This window comes from Choloepus didactylus, chromosome 1 (genome assembly GCF_015220235.1).
Source record: "Choloepus didactylus isolate mChoDid1 chromosome 1, mChoDid1.pri, whole genome shotgun sequence".
Classification (NCBI taxonomy): Eukaryota; Metazoa; Chordata; class Mammalia; order Pilosa; family Megalonychidae; genus Choloepus; species Choloepus didactylus.
In genome coordinates, this window is record NC_051307.1 from 64,214,898 (window position 1) to 64,236,032 (window position 21,135).

General features: G+C 37.0%; 1 protein-coding gene across 2 annotated transcripts in view; it reads left to right on the forward strand.

Moving 5' to 3' along the window:
* Positions 1-21,135, forward strand: part of ADGRG7 (adhesion G protein-coupled receptor G7) — a 113,207-nt gene that overhangs the window by 30,913 nt on the left and 61,159 nt on the right. The window contains exons 4-10 of one of the 2 annotated variants that reach the window (XM_037835673.1): positions 2,238-2,319; positions 3,279-3,383; positions 6,172-6,284; positions 8,743-8,892; positions 10,140-10,240; positions 14,998-15,137; positions 15,254-15,361. In XM_037835673.1, coding sequence (XP_037691601.1) covers positions 2,238-2,319; positions 3,279-3,383; positions 6,172-6,284; positions 8,743-8,892; positions 10,140-10,240; positions 14,998-15,137; positions 15,254-15,361 — 799 coding nt within the window. Of the gene's footprint in view, positions 1-2,205; positions 2,320-3,278; positions 3,384-6,171; positions 6,285-8,742; positions 8,893-10,139; positions 10,241-14,997; positions 15,138-15,253; positions 15,362-21,135 lie in introns of both variants that reach the window. The other variant, XM_037835593.1, reaches the window with a different exon arrangement.

A 21,135-nucleotide genomic window follows, 5' to 3' on the forward strand; every position in this document is an offset into this window, starting at 1 on the left:
ATATGGTTTGGTATCTGCTTTTTCATCCAGTACGACATGCTCTGCCTTTTGAATGTTTAGTCCATTTACATTTAATGTATATAGATATTGGGTTTAGGTCTACCATTTTGTTCTTCATTTTCTATTTATCCATTTGGTTCTTATTCATTTTCTGTCTTATTTTGGGTTAATCAGAAGTTTTTAGGGTTCCATTTTAATTCCTCTTTTGGCTTTTTGATATATGTCTTCGTAATTTCTTAGTGATTACTTTAAGGATTAAAATGCATTTTTGTCTTATCATAGTCCACTCAGAATTAATATTGTATGACTTATAAATGTCATACATTTATAATTTTTTATGTTTGATTATAAAATGTAAGACCTTTACAAGAGTACAGTGCTATTTACTTTCCATTATTTGTTCTATTGTTGAAACATATTTACATCCACTTACATTATAAACTTGACTACCCTGTTTAAAATTTTTGCTTTAAACTGTAAATTATATTTTAGAGAATTAAGAAAAAGGAAAAAAAACATTATATATGCCCATACATTTTCTCTTTCATGTGCTTTCTATTACTCCTGTAGATCAAAGTTTCCATCTAGTGTCGTGTCCCTTAAGCCTGAAGCACATATTTTAAACTTTTTAATTTCACTTTGTCTTCATTTTTGAAGGATAGCTTCAATGGATTTTGAACTCTGAGTTGACAGTTTTTTTTCTCTTAGCACTTTAAAGGCGATATTGAATTGTCTTCTGGCATCTATTGTTTCTGATGAGAAATCAGGCTTCATTCATATAATTACTCCCTAGTGTGTAATTCTCCCACTTTTGGTTGCTTACATAATTTTCTCTTTATCTTTGAGTTTCAACAGTATGACCACAATCCACAATGTGCCTAAGCATGGTTTTTCTTGTACTTATTTTGCTTGGGCTTTGCTTACTTTCTTGGATCTAAAAGTTAAATTTCTTAACCAAATTTGGGGAATTTTGACCACTGTTTCTTCAAATATTTTATGTAAACCTATTCCTTCTCTTCTCCTCTTCTGAGACTACAATTGCATATATGTCAGACTACTTGGTATTGTCTCATGGGTCCCTGATGTTCTGTTTATTTTTTTAATCTTCCATCCATCTAGATTTGGAGAAATTTTCATGCAGACTTTAAGCCTCCATTTTATATGGTTCCCTTCATTCTTGGGTATCCACCATCAATTTACAGTTGCTCTGATAGCTCCAAATAGTTGTTCCTGACAATTTGATTCCTTAAGACTGTGGCTTTCTGTTCAAGTTTCAGATACCCTAGCTACAGAGCCTGCATAATTCCCTTATTACAAAGACTATAAACTGAAGTTTAAAATTGTTATCTGTGGGAGGGTTAATATGGTACAAACTACTGAATCATTATTGGAATTGGAATTCTGCTTCTTATATTCTTAAGCTTAATTTGTTCATCCATCTTGCCATCCAATTTAGAGACCTTAGAGTCCCCCACTGAAAATAACTAGCGAAAATCCCAATAATGCCTCCTGAATCTATTGACACATAAGTTCCTAGAGACATTGCTTTAGTTTGGTCTTTAACTGATCTTCCTTGCCTCCTAGGACACATCAGAATTTTCCCTGCTTTTGTGATTTTGCATTTTGTATCCTGTCTCCTTGGGCCATCCATTTGCATCTAGCCTTTCTAAAATTAATGTCGAAACACAATTCAAATACTGCCATTTTTGGAAAGTCTTCTCTGGCTAGGCTATGTCTGCCCTCTACATCCCTCCTTTGATTTCTGATAGTACTTATGAGTCTGAATGTTGATTTGGTCCATCTATCTATCAGTTATCTATCTATCTACCTATCTATCTATTTATCTATCTAATCTATCTAAACATCTATCTATCTATCTATCAATCATCATCATCTATCTGTATCATCTATTATTTTTTAATCTCCTGTTTCCCTAATGGAATTCTAATTTCCTAGGCCAAGGTGTTGTGTCCCTCTTTCAAATATGGTTGTTTTGGTTTTCTTTGTATCCATAATATCTAGCAAGCAGTATACACCCTGTGTAGATTCTCAGTGTATATTTTTGTTGTTGATATTCAGAGGATATTTCTCAGCAAAGATATTCAAAGTAATGGTTTGACATATAGAAATTAAATGGTCACAAGCCTAAAGTGAGAAACTAATCAGCCAGATCATTTACTGTTCTGTTATTTATTGTTTCTTTAGAAATACCTACTACCCAAACAAACACCCTTCAGGGTTTCTGCAAAAATGGTGGAACCTGGCAGAATGGCAGATGCATTTGTCCAGAAGAGTGGAAAGGACTGAGATGTACAATCAGTAAGTTACTTGGGATAGGACTAGGTTGTAAGGCTTAGATGACTCATGTTAATAAGATGCAAATCTTCTAGAAACTTAGTTAATAATCTCAGTAACAATATGTATAACAGCAATGGCTTTAAGATGGGTTTATCAGCCTAATAGCAAAAATTAATTTTTTTGGACTATTTTCCTGTATATTCAATATACCATGTCTCCCTCCTGATTGTCAAAAATTTCTGTAAACCCACAGTTGTGTTTAAGCAAGGATAGCAGGTAATATGTGATACTACCCCATTTCAAATATCACAATTCTAACATATTTAACTTTTCTGATATTAAGGTGCACCTTCCTATCAAAAAGTATATGCTTATATGAAGTTTTTGTCTTTTCTTCATTTTCTTTAAGAATTTGTATTAAATTAGCAGTTTGATTTCAATCATTGAAGTCTTAAATCAAAGTTCAAAGCCACTTCTTGGCCTGAGGTGTGCTCCCCAGCACATACTTCATGCTGTCTGCTTAGGATCCAGAGCCCCAGAACCTCCATGCCCATCATTTTCTATACTCTTATCAACCAGTGTGTCTCATACATCCCACAACTGTCATTTTTTATTTGACTCACATCCTCAAGATGATCTTTGCCATTGTAGGCCCTATATCTTTAACTCTCAAGATCCCAACTAATCTGATAAACTATCCTTGCTGATGTGCTAGTGTCATATTCCCACCTCCTCCCAGTTACATATTGTGCCCTTTTAATTGGAACCTGTTATCTAGCCTACCAGTGAGGCTAATGGCAGTAATCCTAACTAGATAGGAAGGCATGGAGGCCCCTAGCAGGCCAGTGGGTAACACAGGACTTCTATCTCCTTTTCAAATTGCACTGAGTAGGTTCTAAACTAACTTTTATCTGGATTCAAATATGAAAAGAGAAAAGTATACTTTTATGATGAAAAGATATATTTTCTTTCCATTGCAGCTAATTTCTGTGAGAACAGTACCTATGAGGGTTTTACTTTTGCCAGAATTCCAGTGGGCAGATATGGACCTTCCTTACAAACGTGTGAAAAGAACACTCCCAATGGTAAGTGTTTTTCAAACATTTCCTCTGTGTACATGTAAGAATCACTCTGCTGGATCATACCTATAGTCCTTTCAATCATCAGCTCCCTGAAAGAAGTATCAATAATGGAAGGTTTAATGCAAGGGCATGGCTCCCTTTCATGATGCAAATGTTCACATTTAAGATGGTACATCATGTAATTCCTAATTTTCCTCAAAGTGTTAATAAAGATCAGTTGTTTGTCACTTCCTCTTAATCTTGCTAGAATTATTCTGCTTTCCTAGCTTATTCTATTTCCTAGAATTTGATCAGGTTAATATCTGCTCTTTAAATTATATCATTTGTTCCAATTTTTGAAATTAGTCTAGATCATAGGCTTACATTACATCTACGGTTAGACTTCATCTTTCCAGATAGAGATGAATAGTTAAGTCTGTGTCTTCATCTCCTTGGTCATTTTTGCTCTTCTTGGACATTCTCTAGCTTCATCATCCTTTTCTTGAAGCACACAACCTAAAGTTTACATGAAGGCATCCCGTGAGTAAAGGAGAAAATAATATTTTCTATTTCTCGTGAGAATTCATGATATCCTTCCTTTTGATGACTTATTTCATTTCAGTACCACATTGGGCAACATCTTCTTGGAGCAAACTTTAGCCTTTCCTAAAGGCTTAAGTCCCATTATTCTATTTGATTTTAACTAAATGTTGTACTTACTCTTTGTTTACATTGACTTTGATTTGCCCAATCCTCCCACCGCTCATATTTACCTGTAGGTGCTCCCCCATTTCTATAGAGCTGGATGCCTCAGGAATACAGCCAATTCCAGATCATTTATAAAAATGTTTGATATGTCTGCTATCAGTAATGACCCTGGGGAGAATCTCGTATTTTATTTAGATATTCATTTGTTTGTATGTCAATGCATCTTTCAAAGGCTAAATAATTCTTATGCACTTATTTACCTTATTCTAAGTGGTTATATAGATCTGCATTCCATCTGCAGACAGAAAATTGCCTTCTGCCCACATGTATATTGTGCTTACTCAAGTATTCATGATCTTACCCTTTACATAGGTACTTCCAGCCTTTTGATTGAGAACTCAGAAGGTACAAAGGGGCCTTCAGCTGCCTTGGTGCTAATTTTTTTTTTTTTTTTACTGTATGATGTGTCTGGGGTACCTATTTTCTTTATTTTAAATGTTTTGTGTATATTAAATACTTCATAATATTTTATAAAACAGATCCAGCTTACAAAGAATAACTGTGTATACTACTGAATCAGGAAGAGTAAAAATTGCATTAACATACCCATCAATGGGCATAACACTTGCACCACACTTTCTTGGTTAAGGGAATCATCTTTCATTTGGTTATATACTTTTCTTTTCTGAGCAACAATTATGAAAATATTATTTTTTCTCTGAATTTCAGATTGAACTCATAAAATAATTTTAAAGTTAAAGATTCTCACTGTTTTCAAATTTTCTTTTGGTTTTATGTTAAGAAGTGCTTTTACTTACTCAACTTTACATAGCAAATAACCAAAATTCTTTTCAATGCTTTTGAATAGGCAGACTTATATTTGTAGGTAATATAGAGGAAAAGATGCACTTGAAACATGGCCACTCAAAAACTTTTTATAGCCTATATGTACGTTTGAAATTTTCATTATATCATGGAGTACAAGTGGAGTCATTATATAAGTTGATAATGACTCCAACCTTCCACTTTGTGTTGTAAAAGTTATCTCTGATTTCAGTGCCTCCAGTTTTTGTTGCCCCAAGGAGTAGCTGCCCAAAGGTAGTTCTGAAGAAAGTTCACCTTCTGATCAGCTGCCCCTCTAATGAAAGCTGGAGGTGATTTTATCTGTTACAGCCTCTTAAGTATTAGCTATAGATGGGCACTGAGATGGGGAGGCTCAGACGGCAATCCTAGGAAATAAACCAAATGATACAAGAAGCATATACTAAGAGTAAATTGAGAGCTAGCCAAATACCTAATGGGTGATGCAATACAATAGAACTCTTCTTCACCTTTCAAGTGTTACCCTAATTTGGGTAAAATGGAAAGATCAACATATAATTCAATATCTAGTAGGACTTGTTTCATATTGTCTCTGATTTCTCAGCATAATATTCCCCATCACATCCTATTTAAAACCATGTGTCGTTAGTTATCGGAGGGCAAATCTTCCTTTCTGACATCAAAGGAAGGAAAGAAAGTTCATTGGTCTTTTGAATTCCAGTTTTTAAAAACCAAAACAAATGTAATTTACCTAAAATTTCTTGTAGTAGTTATCTGATTCACTTATTGACTGCTGTGTATCTAACTGCCCCAAACTTGGTGCCTTAAAGCAAAAATGATTTAGATTTCTCACAGTTCTGTGGGTTGACTGGGGCAGCTGGGCTGGGCTGTAAGGTCCAAGATGACCTCACTGATACGTCTGGGGCCTTGGTGCTGGCTGTTGGCTGGAGCCCCTGGGTTGTCCTCCAAATGGCCTCTCACCCTTCAGGAGGTTAGACCTGCTTCCTTATGTGGCAGCATTCTAAGGGTGCAAGTTTGGAGCTTCAAGGCTTCTGTAGGTCTAGGCTCTGGAACTCATACATCATTTCTACCACATTGTAATTGGTCAAAGCAAATCACAAGATGAGCCCTGATTCAGGGAGTAGAGAAGTAGACTTTACCTCTTGATGGGAGGAGTAGCATAGTCATATTAGAAAGGAACGTGTGTATAGGAGCAGGTTTTGGGCTGTTGTTGTGGCCATCTTTGCAAACACTATCTTTTTTTTCCCCCTTTTTACTAAAGCGGGCTTTCCAAAGGCAACGCGGCTGTGCAATCTCACTATGTTTGGAGAGATAGAACTACAAAATGCGACAATGGGAAATTGCTCTGAAACTCTGAAATCACTGGAAGACCAGGTATGCCATATGGCCCAAATGATGGACAACTGGAAAAAGTTCCAAGTCTCTGTCATCTGATTGTGATCATCTGATCAGTTTTGCATGCAAATCAATGCATCCAAAATCCTCAAATTATAAATAACAAAAACTAGTAACATTCTTTTTTTTTAATAAAAGTTGATAACTATTTGTGAAAAGGGGACAGTTGGACTTTCTGGGTTTATTTTAGCAAATGATAATCATTAGAACACATTTTAAATTGCCTCATCTTTGTAGACCAGTGAAGTCTTGACTGAACAGGATTCCTGACATTTGAGACCAAAAGGAAGATCTTGTGATGGTCTACTGGATCAGAATGAAGAAAAAATATATGTATGACCAAAGACCCTGTGAGAAGGAAACTCCAGACTCTGGTGCTGGTCTCAGGGCTCTATCCATGAGTAGGTGAAATGGGAAGTACATCTGACTAGATACAGTTTTCCATGCAGATTAAATTAGTTTCACTAATGATGTACTGAAATGCAAGGAAGAGCTAACACCTGAGGCCAAGCAAGGGCAGTAAGAGGAAACACACTTTTATATAGGTCCTTCTTTGTGCCGAGCAAATTACATAGGTTATCTCATTCAATCCTTATAAAAATTCTGTGAATTAGCTGTTATTCCCATAACAGAGATAATTATAGTTAATAACAGTTACAAATTATTGAGCACTGACTGTGTGCTAAATACTGTGCTAAGCATTGTTTATATGTTATTATTGTATCATATTTCATTCTCCTAATAACCATATGGATAGGTGGTAAGGTACACATTGTATTGCTGTTCAGAAACTGGCTCAGAGAGGTAAAATGCTTTGTCCAGTGAACCACAGTCAGGCAGTGAAAGAACTGCCCTTGATTTCAAAGTCTACATACTTGTCAGTGTACCACACTGGCTCCCCAGTCACAGATGGAGGACTGGGGGTGGCTTCTATCCACACAGGTCAGGGGGAGGTGGGTGTGGGTAGGCTGCAGGCAAGACAAGACAGTGTTTGACTCTCAGCTCTATCACTTCCAAGCTATGTGAACTTGGGGCAAACTCCTCACCCCTTTGTGTCTTTCTCATGCGAACAACAGAACTGAGAGTGCTCAAGTCGCAATGCTGTTTTGAGTATTAAATATGAAAATAGCTATAAAGCATCTCACAGAGTGTACCTGGCTGTTGAATGACAGCGCTATTCCTTTCTGTCTACTGATTGGATAATGTTTCAGATGCTTTCTTAAGTCCAAATAACCTATAACCTTGGTTTGATTTTTGAAATAATACTGCCACCTAGTGAGAACTAAGCTACACACATATTGACACCCAGTTCCACTAAGGACAACATAGATTAACACGTTTCAGCCTTGCAACACAGCCATGGGCCAACTGTACCTGGTGAGCTTGTCTAGACCAGTGCTTCCCAAGCTATCTGTGCTGAAAACTGGTTTTAAAAATAGGCAATCCATTGCAGACCAACAATTTTGTAAAATACAATAAAAATGAATTACCAGATATGAAATAATTAGAATAAGCAAATTCCTAGATTCAGAAAGTAAAATACAGGTTACCAGGGGCAGGGTTGGGGGTAGGGAATGGGGAGTTAATGCTTAATTAGTACAGAATTTCTGTTTGGGGTGATGGCCAAGTTTTGGTAATGGGTAGTGGTGATGGTAGCACAACATTGTGAATGTAACAAACACTGCTGATTGATGTATTTGATCATGGTTAAAAGGGGAAATTTAGTTTGTATATATATCCTAAAAGATAGGAAAAAACCATGAGACCGTACAACACAAATAATGAACCCTAATGTAAACTATGGATTATAGGTAATAGTATAATCATGATAATATTCTTTCATCAATTGTGTTAAAGGTGCCACACTAATGCAGAGAGCTAATAATAGGGAAAACTGTGTGTGCAAGGGGAGGTCTATGGGAGCTCTGTATTTTCTGCATTATTTTTTCTGAAAAACTACAACTTCTCTAATAAAGCAATTATAAAGAAATGAATTTCTAGAAAAATGAAATGAAAAAGATACATAAAATACACACCTTATTTTAAATTCTTAGATTCAACAGCATCAAGTTCCTATGTCAAATTGCTATACAAACTTCTGAATGCTTACTTTCAATTTCTGGGCTGGCCTTCCCATGTATCCTATAACAAACAGTGAACTGACATTGGCCCAAGGACCACACTTTGAGCAGCATTAATCTCATTAGGGCAGTCCATTCTACTTCATTACTCCTGGAAGTCAGTAAAGGCTGGGAAAACCACTGGCCTGCATGCACTTTGTCCTTTACTCAAGGCGAGAAGCAAATGTATGGAAAACCGAATGGATGTGATGTTCGGGAGATATTGAAGCTCAGATCATTTCCAGCTTATTCATCTGCAGTTGCTTGCAAAGTTTTTCAACATAGTTGTATAAAACTAGGGTTTTCATTTTTAACAGATAGTGGACATCTCAAACAAATCTGGGAACATTTCCTCTGCAGCCCAGATTTTAACATCTGATGCCAATAAATTAACTGCTGAGAACATCTCTTCTGCTACTATGGTGGTTGCACAGATCTTCAACTCATCACAAAACGCTACACCTGAGGTAAAATTCATCATGTTAAAAAAAAAAAATAGGTGAATAAAAAAAAAAGAAAGAGACCTCAAACTTTACCATTTATTCCATGATACAGAATTGGGCATAGTTTGGGTTGCTTAAAACAGTTGTGAGGGGAATTCTTTCTGAGAGATGCACAAAGGAAAATGAAGGGTTCCTTGTACAAATACTCTCCTTCAGGATAGTTAAAATGAATATGTCATGTTGAATCTTCCAGAAAATCCTGGAAATGAACAAAACTATTTCACCTTATTGATATGTTTAGCAATTTCACTTGACCTCATCAATTCTATTCTATGCCAAGAAACTAGTATTCCTAGGAACTAACTTTGGAACATGCTATCTTAAACTGTGATTCCTTTCTGCTGAGTATGTTTGCATTTTTGTCTTGGCTTTCTGAAAACTTTAAGCCTAGTTTACATTTCAAATGTTATAAACTGCTAAACTCTGATTCTTGAGGACTAGAATGATAGACAACATTTACCAGTAAGTACAGCTTGGACACTGGACAAGCTTGGCTAGTAACCACCGATACGGACTGACCCAGTGTCTGTCGGTTGAATATCAGCATAGCCTGCTCCTTTCTTCCATCTCTTTTAAGTGTCTTATCTCAAAAAATTATTTTATGCTACCCCAGGTCCTTTGGAAAGTAGGTGAGATTCAAAGCATGAATTAAGTAAAATGAATTTAAAAGAGAAAACCATTTACATCCAAATATGGAATTTATGGAAGGATTAGTCAACAACAACAGAAGGGCAGCAATAAAAAGAGGGCAGTTAAATAGCAATCAAAGATGAAGAGATCCCCTCTCTGGCATACTCCTAATTTTTGGTTGTAAAGAAAACTAGAAATCCTTTCTTAAGTAATAAAATTACACTAATTGTTGTGAGATGTAATGTTTTAACATTCAGAACCCTGCACTCTTCTGATTTTGTTTCTGCTTTTGTAACCAAGTGTTTGCTTTTGTGCCCTTAGGGATGTGGGGAGTTTGCTAAGAGTCCAGATTTGGAGACCTAAGTCTCTAATTGACTGCTTCATTTATATTTTTACTTTGCCTAATTTTGATTCTGTCACATTATATAAACCAACATTCTGAGCATTTGTTTTTGAAAAATTATTGCCTCTAGATTATCAGACCAGTGGTGCCTCTACTAACATAATAATTCATGATGAGGGTACTGATGATGATGTATGGTCTGTGTTTTCTATGATTATTAATACCTTCTCCTTGACAGGCAAAAGAAGTTGCTGTAACAACAGTGAGTCAGCTCCTAGATGCCAGTGAAGATGTTTTTCAAAGAGCAGCTGCTGTTGATAAGAATAATATCTTTGGAATGTAAGCAAACTTTCAATTTGGAAGGAAAACCTGATTAAGTACTGTTTGCATTCCTATGTTAAAGCATTAACAGAAATTAAATATTGCTCTCATGGATGCACCAAATGGCGGATTCCTCTGAATGCAGACAAAAGCCTCAGCTTTCCACGTGATCTTCAGTTACTGAATGGAGTGATGTATGTGAACTCCTGGTCCAGGGGTGACCATGGCCTGGGAGAGAGAGAATAACTAGGATGCTTTAGATTAGAACTTGGAATGGCCAAGGGGGATCCTTCATGCACAGCAGGGAGTTCTTCCAACTCTTTTCTTAATGCACAGAGCTTCAGAGAACAGCATAAATTTGCAGGACACTCTGCCATCCCCACATCTCAGAACTCTCTTTATAAGGCCCTGATGTGTTTTGATTAAGCTTTCTTTAGCTTTCCCATTTACACTGAAGGGGGAAAAAAAAAGAAGCTAACTCTGTCTGTTTTCTCTCTTCTTAACTCCTATGTTCTGATTTTTTTTTTTTTTTTTTTTGGTTGTATACTTGTACATACTTTCTTGTACATATTGTTTGCTTGATCTGTTATTTCCTTGGGAGAAAGTACTCTTAGAAGTAGTTGACTGGCTTTCTGATTATTACAAGTATCTCTTTAGTGTTGAGCCCTCAAAGTAGAGAAAGCACAAAAGCACGAAGTAGAAAAAGCATTCAAAAGATTATAATTCTGAGAGATGGTGGTATAGGTTGTGTAAACACTTTTACTGGTAAAGTTTGTGACTCCAAATTTCAATAGGGGTCCGGGCCCTTCCTCCCATTTTTCTTAAAGTAGAAGGACGTGTCCGTGGGTTCAGTGTCTAAGATCAGTGAACATGGAGGCCCAGAGCTAGTTTGGGAGACTTCGGAACTGAAGGCCCCGGGCTCACAGAGTCTTGCTAGAGGAAAAGGAGAGGAGTGGATGGTTTTGGTGAGAAATCTGAGAAAAGGGAAGTTATGGGATTCAGCTGAGATAGTCACAGATCACCATGAGGATGGAAATAGTGTCCTAACAGAAAACAATTATGAAATTTACTGGTTTAAGGCCTTGAAAGGCAAAAGTAATTCTGTGTGATTTTTGTGTAATAGCCAATTGATTGCAAAGGAGATGGTTGGAGGATTAACAAAACTTTAAAATAGAACACATTAGAATATGAAATAGTATAACCATAGTCAATCTTCCCTTCCACACACTCTGAATTTTGAATCTACTTATTTTTCTAATCATGGACTGCCAGTTTACCCTCCTCCATGTGACGTTTTGCGTAAACTCTTGTAGACTCTGAACTGCGTGCCTCCAGCCTCAAGATTAGCTCACCTACCCCTTAGCCCTTTTCAGGAGAATACTCTCAACAAGCCAACAGAGGTCATCCCTTACTCTCTTCTCTCCACAGGGAAGGAAGTTAACTGTTTGGGATAGCTCTTGCTTCCCAAACTCCATCCCCTGAAGCTAGACCTCTGAAAGACAGGAGGCCTTGGTTGCCCATCTAGCTTCGGCCTCTCCCTTCTTTCATTCAGTTTCCTCCTTTGTGTCCCCCAGTTACTTAACTCCCCTTCTACACTTGTGGGGAGAAGTGGAGAGAATGGGGGTAAAAGAGAGAAGAGCAACAGGGAGGAAAAAATCCACCCCAGCTTCAGCCATCTCAAGTTGTCATAATAAAGTTCTCTCTCATCCATTCTCTTTTTCTAAATGGGGAGGAGGCAGAACATTGAAATGGGCCAAGTTCTGGAGCCATGGGCAGGATGTCTGCTGGTGAAGGCATCCTACTATAATCAGTGAGTCTAGGACTTCATTTCTACACTTTGGAACATTGGCTGCAAAGGCTGATCCGTAGCCTGGAAACTTTGCTGCCATGTTCAAGCTCATAATTGTCCTTATTTACCCAACTTGGATAATGCAAAACTGCTTCCCAACACTGACTACCTTATACATATTCATTTCACATCTGTTAATATTTCTATTCCAGCCAGCCTTTTTTGGTTATAAGACACTCATTCAAGTTATCTTGACCAGGCAGAGATTTATTATAAGGAGGCATATGGGATCTCATGGGAACCCAAGAACAGGAATACAATATGGTTGGGCCTTAGTACCCTGAGCAGGGAGATGGATGACTGTGGATTCAAGGTGGCTTTGGAGATCTCAGTAGAAAGAATTTGTGGAGCTTCCCTTCAGGATAATATAAGGTTGTGGCCATAGCCTTTGGAATCAGACCTGGATTCAAATCCTAACTTTGTCATTCAGTAGCTATTTCTAACTACTTCATATCTCTAATTATTCAAATTATATTACTTCATAAACTGAGCTCAAATTCTTTAATATGAAAGAGGATAATGTTGAGACTTACCTCAGAAGGATTCTTGAGAGGCTCCAATGAGATAATAGATGTAAACCACTGGCATAATATCTGACTTATAGATAGGAAAACCTCAAAAACAGGTTAGTTAATGTCTCTATAATTAACATGACTCAATAAGCATGTGTGTCTCTTCTTATCAGCTCTTCTCTTTCATAAGTTAACCCTTTCATATCCATTCATACTATAATGACCTCTCTAACCCTCTGTAAACCATGACTTCCCTGATATAATTCCCATACAAGCTAGAACATTATTTACAGAATGATGTAATATGATTGCTTCTTCTAGTCATTTGTAACAGAATGATGGCCAGCCTCTAGATTGGCACCCTTGGGGCAGGGGTCCATTATAATCCAATTAGTTTGGCATTAATAGGGAAGAATTATATTGTAGAAAATATGACCTTTAGCAGGGGCTGTGAGTAGAGGAACCCTTTAGAAGTGGTTGTGAATATGGAAGACACCTGCATGTATCTAGCATATTTTTCCCTTTGACCTCTGAATGCCTGAGAGAGCTCCTTTTGGAATCCCCTCAAGTGTTTCCCAGGATGCTGACCACATAGTAGGTGCTCAACAGACATTTTTTGGTCAAATGAATGCATGAATGAAGGTCTTTAAAGTTGGAGTTTTGTTAGGTATTCCCTCTGAGGTATGACTGTTATTCATTAAGTGGGAAATACATAATGTGGATTGTTGAAAATTCATAAAATGGTGTTATGAAAGGAAAGCATCTGAAACAGAGAGGCCCTACTTGAATGTTTCCATACGTTATGGCTATTGCATTCTCTTTATGAAGCAATCTGTATTTTCAAATTTATCCCTCCTTTTTATTTCACTTGGGAAAGGAAAAAATATCTCAACGGCAGAAATAAATATTTAGGCTGCAGAACCACTAAATTTTAATGAAATCATTTGATTTCCTGGAAAAGTAAAGCAGTGATCTTAGTTATAGAGGTTTGCTTTTGCCAAGAACAGAAATAATACGAATACTTCTTACAGGAAACAAGAAAAAGTAAAGATCTTACAACTTTTTGTTGGGGAACTCCAAACTGACAGGTTTCCCCTTCCCTCCCTCGTACCTGACATTCTAATCTATCTTTGAACTCAGCCAAAGTAGAAAAGAACTTTGTGAAAATCTGCAGAATTTAGTTAATAACCAAGGCAGAAAGCTCAGAGTGTTGCTCTTAGTTCCCATCTGAATGGTAGACTCAGGAACCATCTTACAAAGAGATGCTTTTTTTTTAAATGCAATTTTATTGAGATATACTCACACACCATATAATAATCCATCCAAAGTATACAATCACAGTATCATCGTACAGTTGCTCATTCATCACCACAATCACTTTTCAAACATTTTCATTACTCCAAAATAAATTAAAAAATAAAAAAACAGAAAAAAATTAAAAAGAATACTCAAACCATCCCATACCCCTTATATCCCTCTATTATTTATATGTTTTTGTCATTATTTTATTACTCATGTTCCCATACACTGATTAAAGGGAGTGTCAGTCACCAGGTTTTCGCTATCACACAGTCACACAATTAAAGCTATGTAGTTATATAATTAGCATCAAGAATCAAGTCTTCTGGATTACCATTTAACAGATTCAGGTATTTCCTTCTAGCTTTTCTAATATACCAGAAACTAAAAAGGAAAATCTATATAATGCACAAAAATAACCTCCAGAATGACCTCTTGACTCCATTTGAAATCAGTCAGTCACTGAAACTTTATTTTGTTTAATTTCTCTTCCCTGTTTTGGTCTAAGAAGGCTTCCTCAATCCCATGATGCCAGGCCAGGCTCATCCCCACATGACTCCCTTGAAGTCATGTCCCACGGCGCCAAGGAGACTTACACCCCTGGGAGTCACGTCCCATGTAGGGGGGAGGGTAGTGAGTTTATTTGCAGAGTTGGCGCGAGAGAGGCCACATCAAAGAGAAGCTTTTGACTGCAAGGGATTTGGGCAACAGGACTGAGTCAAATACATGGAAATTGATTTCTATCACCAAGAAACAACTAGAAGTACATGCCTGACTGATGTGGCAACATCACCCTTTTATGCAAAGAGCTGCGTGGTAAAAGAATATTTCTATTGGGAAATGGGTCATTCCTGAGTTCCAGTTTTCTGGCATCTATGTCCAAGATACCCTCCAGTAGGGCCAGACTACAAGAATCAACAACAGCAGCAAATGTATATATAACAAAGAAAGAATCTGGGAGGAAAACCAATTATTTTTATGTGTTTATGCCAATGTTGTTGTGACCGTGTGACTTTCTGATCATCCCTTTCTCTTGGAATGTATGAGGGAAGGCACATCTCTGACTTTATGACGTAATCTCTAAAATATTACATGTTCTATTTTATTCCATGCAGGCTTATTCAGAACATGGAGAATTATTCCTTGTCTTTGGACAATGGGTCAGTGGTGGTACCTAATATAGCAGTACAGTCTGTAAAATTATCTCCAAATAACACTGTGGGGTTTGAAGGTATTCGCTTCTCTGTGGGGAAAGGTGAGCTGTTTGTCTTGTGTGCTTGTAATAGCAGAGAATATTCTGCCACTAACCATGAGTAATGTTGTATTCATGAAAATATGGGTTTCTAAAATGCCACTTTTTCCTTCTCATAGGAGCTAGCGATTTTCTAACTCCTAGTTCAACACAGATAGATTCAAATGCAAATGGCCTTAATCCAGAAGGACAGACTGAACTCCAGATCTTGCTCAATATCAGTAAAGGTAGGTTTCAAACTTTGTTACATTAAAAAATGCAGTCAAATTTATTGAATTATTAAGTTAAAATCCTCTGAGGGAGAAAGAGTGTTTAGTTTCACCCGGAATGATTTCTGTTTGAGTACCTTTGCGCTCTGACATATTATGTTCATCTTGATTCTACTATTCCAAGACATAAACATGATTTTCTTTTCTTTTCAAAACTAGATCTTCAGAGGGTAGCAGAATTGAAATGCGCAGGCCATGGACAAATCTGTTTCCCCACAAATATCTTGCAAAACAGTTCTGCTTTATATTTATACATTAAAAAATATTTAGACCACAAAATTTTTACTGTATTTGTCCATATTTACAGTGTCATGACATTCACAGACTAGGACTTATCCTGCAGACTTGCCCTTGGAGCATTTTATGTAATTAGCATGGTTGTCAACACTAGTACCAATTTTTGATTTCTCCTCTAACTTGGTGTCCACCATGGACATCTTATCATCTTGCACATGGACCTTCAGAAGTTCTTGTGTCTAACTTGAAATGGTTATATGTTTCATAATCTAAAAATAAATAAACAAAAGGGGAGGAATATGACAATAATAATATATAAATTGAGCCCACATATTTACATTCCTTCTCTCCCCAAGTCAAAATTCAATGCCAGAAAGTACATACTTTAGAAAGAATAGATTCACAATAGCACTGAAAGAGAAGAAAGGCTATTACCCGTGGATCTGGCAGGTTGTGGAATTTTGCTCCCATTTGCTTAGCCACATACTTTATGAGGGTAAAGATTAAATCTTGCTTTTTTCTTTCCTTTTCTTTATTTGTAACTTAAAAATATTTTACCAATACAGAAAAGTACAGCAAATAATATAAGCAGCACCTATGTGCCCACCAGCAAGGAAAACTAATGTCAAAATTCAGCAAGGAAAACAAATGTCAAAATTTTGCCATATTGGCTTCAGTCCTTTTTTTTTTAAATTTCATTTTGAAATAAATTCAAAGTTACAGGAACGGTTGCAAAAACAATACAAACTCCATACACAGAACTCCAGCATACACCGACCCCGCTCCCCCGATACTCTGATCCACCAACTTTAACATGCTGTCACACCACCATTTCTTTCTTTCCCTCCCTCCCTCCCTCTCTCCCTATCTATTATCCATCATCTATTGCTCTGTCTTCTGAACATATGAGAGCAAGCTGCACACATCCTTGAACAAACATCGTAATTCACATATACAATTCCCATGAACAAGAACATTCTTTTATGCATCCCATTAAGCGCAGCTAAGAAGTTCAAGAAATTCAACATTGATACAAAGCTTACATTCTATATTTCCTTTTTTATTTTTCTTATGTCCCAACTGTGTCCCTTTGAGCCTCCTGTCCTCCATCCTCAGATCCCATCCAAGACCATCCTTGGCATTCCACTGTCATCTATTTAGACTGCCTTTTTTTTTTTTTTCATATATACAGCCTAAATCTTCCCATTCAACCCCCTCCCTAGCATTCCATTAGTGGAATTAATCACATTAGAATGTTGTAATGCTATATCACCTTCCCACCATCCGTTACTAGAAATTTCCCTTCACCTCAAACAGCAACCCTACACTCATTTCTTAACTCCCCATTGCCCCTACCCCTACTTCTCGTAACCCATACTCTACTTTCATCTCTATGGTCATATTCTCTGATAATATCTTTGTGTTTACTGTGGGGCTTAAATTTAACCTCTTAAATCCATAACAATCTTGTTTTTCTTTGATACCACCTTCACTTCAATAGGACACATAAACTATGTTTCTATACTACTCCATTCCCCCGCTTTTATATAGTTCTGTCAAAAATTACATATTTTACATTGAGTCCAAAACCACTGATTTGTCATTAGAGTTCATGTATTTTGTATCCTGTAGGAAGTAAATAGTGGAGTTACAAATAAAAAATTATTGACTTCTATTTGTATTCCATTGTGGTCAGAGAATGTGCTTTGAATATATTCAATTGTTTTTTTTTAATTGAGGCTTGTTTTATGTCCCATCATATGGTCTACTCCGGAGAAAGATCCATGATCACTAGAGAAAAATGTGTGTCCTGGTTATTTGAGATGTAAGGTTCTATATATGTCTGTTAAAATTCTCTATCTCTCTCTCTCCTTTGTTTCTCTGTCTGTATGGCTCCCTTTAGTATCTGAAGTAGGGCAGGTCTTTTATTGGCAAAATCTCTCAGCATTTGTTTGTCTGTGAAAAATTTAAGCTTTCCCTCAAATTTGAAGGAGAGCTTTGCTGGATAAAGTATTCTTGGTTGGAAATTTATCTCTCTCAGAATTTTAAATATGTCATGCCACTGCCTTCTTGCCTCCATGGTGGCCTCTGAGTAGTCACTACTTAGTCTTATGTCGTTTCCTTTGTATGCGGTGAATTGCTTTTCTGTTGCTGCTTTCAGAACTTGCTCCTTCTCTTCAGTGTTTGACAGTCTGATAAGAATATGTCTTGGAATGGGTTTATTTGGATTTATTCTATTTGGACTGGGCATTTATGCTTTGTGTATTTATATTGTGTAGAAGGTTTGGGAAGTTTTCCCCAACAATTTCTTTGAATACTCTTTGTAAACATTTACCCTCTCTTCCCCTTCTGGGACACCAATGAGTCTTAAATTTGGACATTTTATTTTATTTATCATATCCCTGAGATCCATTTTGATTTTTTTCTCCATTCTTTCTCTTGTTCTTTCATTTTCTGTTCTGTGGTCTTCTAGGACACTGAGTCATTGTTCAACTCCCTCTAATCTTGTATTATGAGTATCCAGAGTCTTTTTAATTTGGCCAACAGTTTCTTTTATTTCCATAAGATCTTCTATTTTTTTATGTACTCTTGCAATTTCTTCTTTTTTTTAATTCATTTTATTGAGATATATTCACATACCATAAGTCATACAAAACAAATTGTACATTTGATTGTTCACAGTACCATTACATAGTTGTACATTCATTACCAAAATCAATCCCCGACACCCTCATTACCACACACACAAAAATAACCAGAATAATAATTAAAGTGAAAAAGAGCAACTAAAGTAAAAAAGAACACTGGGTGCCCTTGTCTGTTTGTTTGTTTGTTTGTTTCCTTCCCCCACCTTTCCACTCATCCATCCACAAACTAGACAAACGGGAGTGTGATCCTTATGGCCCCCCCCCAATCCCACTGTTCCCCCTCATAAGCCACATTTTTATAAAATTGTCTTCAAGATTCATGGGTTCTGGGTTGTAGTTTGATAGTTTCAGGTATCTACCACCAGCTACCCCAATTCATTAGAACCTAACAAGTGTTGTCTATATTGTGCATAAGAGTGCCCACCAGAGTGACCTCTCGGCTCTTTTTGGAATCTCTCTGCCACTGAAGCTTATTTCATTTCCTTTCACATCTCCCTTTTGGTCAAGAAGATGTTCTCCATCCCATGATGCTGGGTCTACATTCTTCCCTGGGAGTCATATTCCACGTTTCCAGGGAGATTCACTCCCCTGGGTGTCTGATCCCATGTAGTGGGGAGGGCAGTGATTTCACCTTTCAAGTTGGCTTAGCTAGAGAGAGGGGGCCACATCTGAGGAGCAAAGAAGCATTTGGGAGGAGGCTCTTAGGCACAATTATAGGGAGGCCTAGCCTCTCCTTTGCAGCAACAGTCTTCCCAAGGGCAAATCCCATGGTAGAGGGCTCAATCCATCAAACCACCAGTCCCCTATGTCTGTGGGCATGTTAGCAACCATCGAGGTAGGGCAGGCCTATACCCCTGCATTCTCCACCAGCTCCTCAAGGGGGCTCTGCATATTTTTTTACTTTTTTTTTTTTAACTTTTTTCTTTTTCTAAATCAACTGTATGAAAAATAAAAACAAATTAAAAAAACAAAAAAAAAACATACAATAAAAGAACATTTCAAAGAGACCATAACAAGGGAGTAAGAAAAAGACAACTAACCTAAGATAACTACTTTACTTCCAACGTGTTCTTACTCTACCCCAAGAAAGTAACCTAATATAGCAACATTTCTGTGAACTTGGTCCTACTATACCCATCAGAAATTAACAGACCATAGTCATTCCTGGGCATTCGCAGAACATTAAATTTACCCATGATAGCTTATCTGTTCTTCTTGGATTATTGTTCCCCCTTCCTTAATTGCTCTCTATTGCTAGTTCCCCTAAATTCTACATTATAAACCATTTGTTTTACATTTTTCAAAGTTCACATTAGTGGTAGCATATAATATTTCTCTTTTTGTGCCTGGCTTATTTCGCTCAGCATTATGTCTTCAAGGTTCATCCATGTTGTCATATGTTTCACAACATCGTTCCTTCTTACTGCTGTGTAGTATTCCATTGTGTGTATATACCACATTTTATTTATCCACTCATCTGTTGAAGGACATTTGGGTTGTTTCCATCTCTTGGCGATTGTGAATAATGCTGCTATGAACATTGGTGTGCAGATATTTGTTCATGTCACTGCTATCTGATCTTCCGGGTATATACCGAGAAGTGCAATCGCTGGATCGAAGGGTATCTCTATATCTAGTTTTCTAAGGAAGTGCCAGGCTGACTTCCAGAGTGGCTGAACCATTATAGAGTCCCACCAACAATGAATAAGAGTTCCAATTTCTCCATATCCCCTCCAGCATTTGTAGTTTCCTGTTTGTTTAATGACAGCCATTCTAATTGGTGTGAGACGGAATCTCATTGTGGTCTAAATTTGCATCTCTCTAACAGCTAGTGAAGCTGAACATTTTTTCATGTGTTTCTTGGTGATTTGTATTTCTTCTTCAGAGAACTGTCTTTTCATATCTTTTGCCCATTTTATTATTGGCCTGTCTGTACTGTCGCCACTGAGTTGTAGGATTTCTTTATATATGCAAGATATCAGTCTTTTGTCAGATACATGGTTTCCAAAAATTTTTTCCCATTGAGTTGGCTGCCTCTTTACCTTTTTGAGAAATTCCTTTGAGGTGCAGAAACTTCTAAACTTGAGGAGTTCCCATTTATCTATTTTTTCTTTTGTTGCTTGTGCTTTGGGTGTCAAGTCTAGGAAGTGGCCACCTAATACAAGGTCTTGAAGATGTTTTCCTACATTATCTTCTAGGAGTTTTATGGTACTTTCTTTTATATTGAGATCTTTGGTCCATTTTGAGTTAATTTTTGTGTAGGGGGTGAGGTAGGGGTCCTCTTTCATACTTTTGGATATGGATATCCAACTCTCCCAGCCCCATTTGTTGAAAAGACCATTATGACCCAGTTCAGTGACTTTGGGGGCCTTATTAAATATCAGTCGGCCATAGATCTGAGGGTCCGTCTCTGAATTCTCAATTCAATTCCATTAATCTATATGTCTATCTTTGTGCCAGTACCATGCTGTTTTGACAACTGTGGCTTTAGAATAAGCTTCAAAGTCAGGGAGTGAAAGTCCTCCCACTTCGTTTTTCTTTTGTAGAGTGTCTTTAGCAATTCGAGGCATCTTCCCTTTCCAAATAAATTTGATAACTAGCTTTTCCAAGTCTGCAAAGTAGGTTGTTGGAATTTTGATTGGGATTGCATTGACTCTGTTAATGAGTTTGGGTAGAATTGACATCTTAATGACATTTAGCCTTCCTATCCATGAACATGGACTATTTTTGCATCTTTTAAGGTCCCCTTCTATTTCTTTTAGTAGAGTTATGTAGTTTTCTTTGTATAGGTCTTTTACATCTTTGGTTAAGTTGATTCCTAGGTACTTGATTTTTTTAGTTGCTATT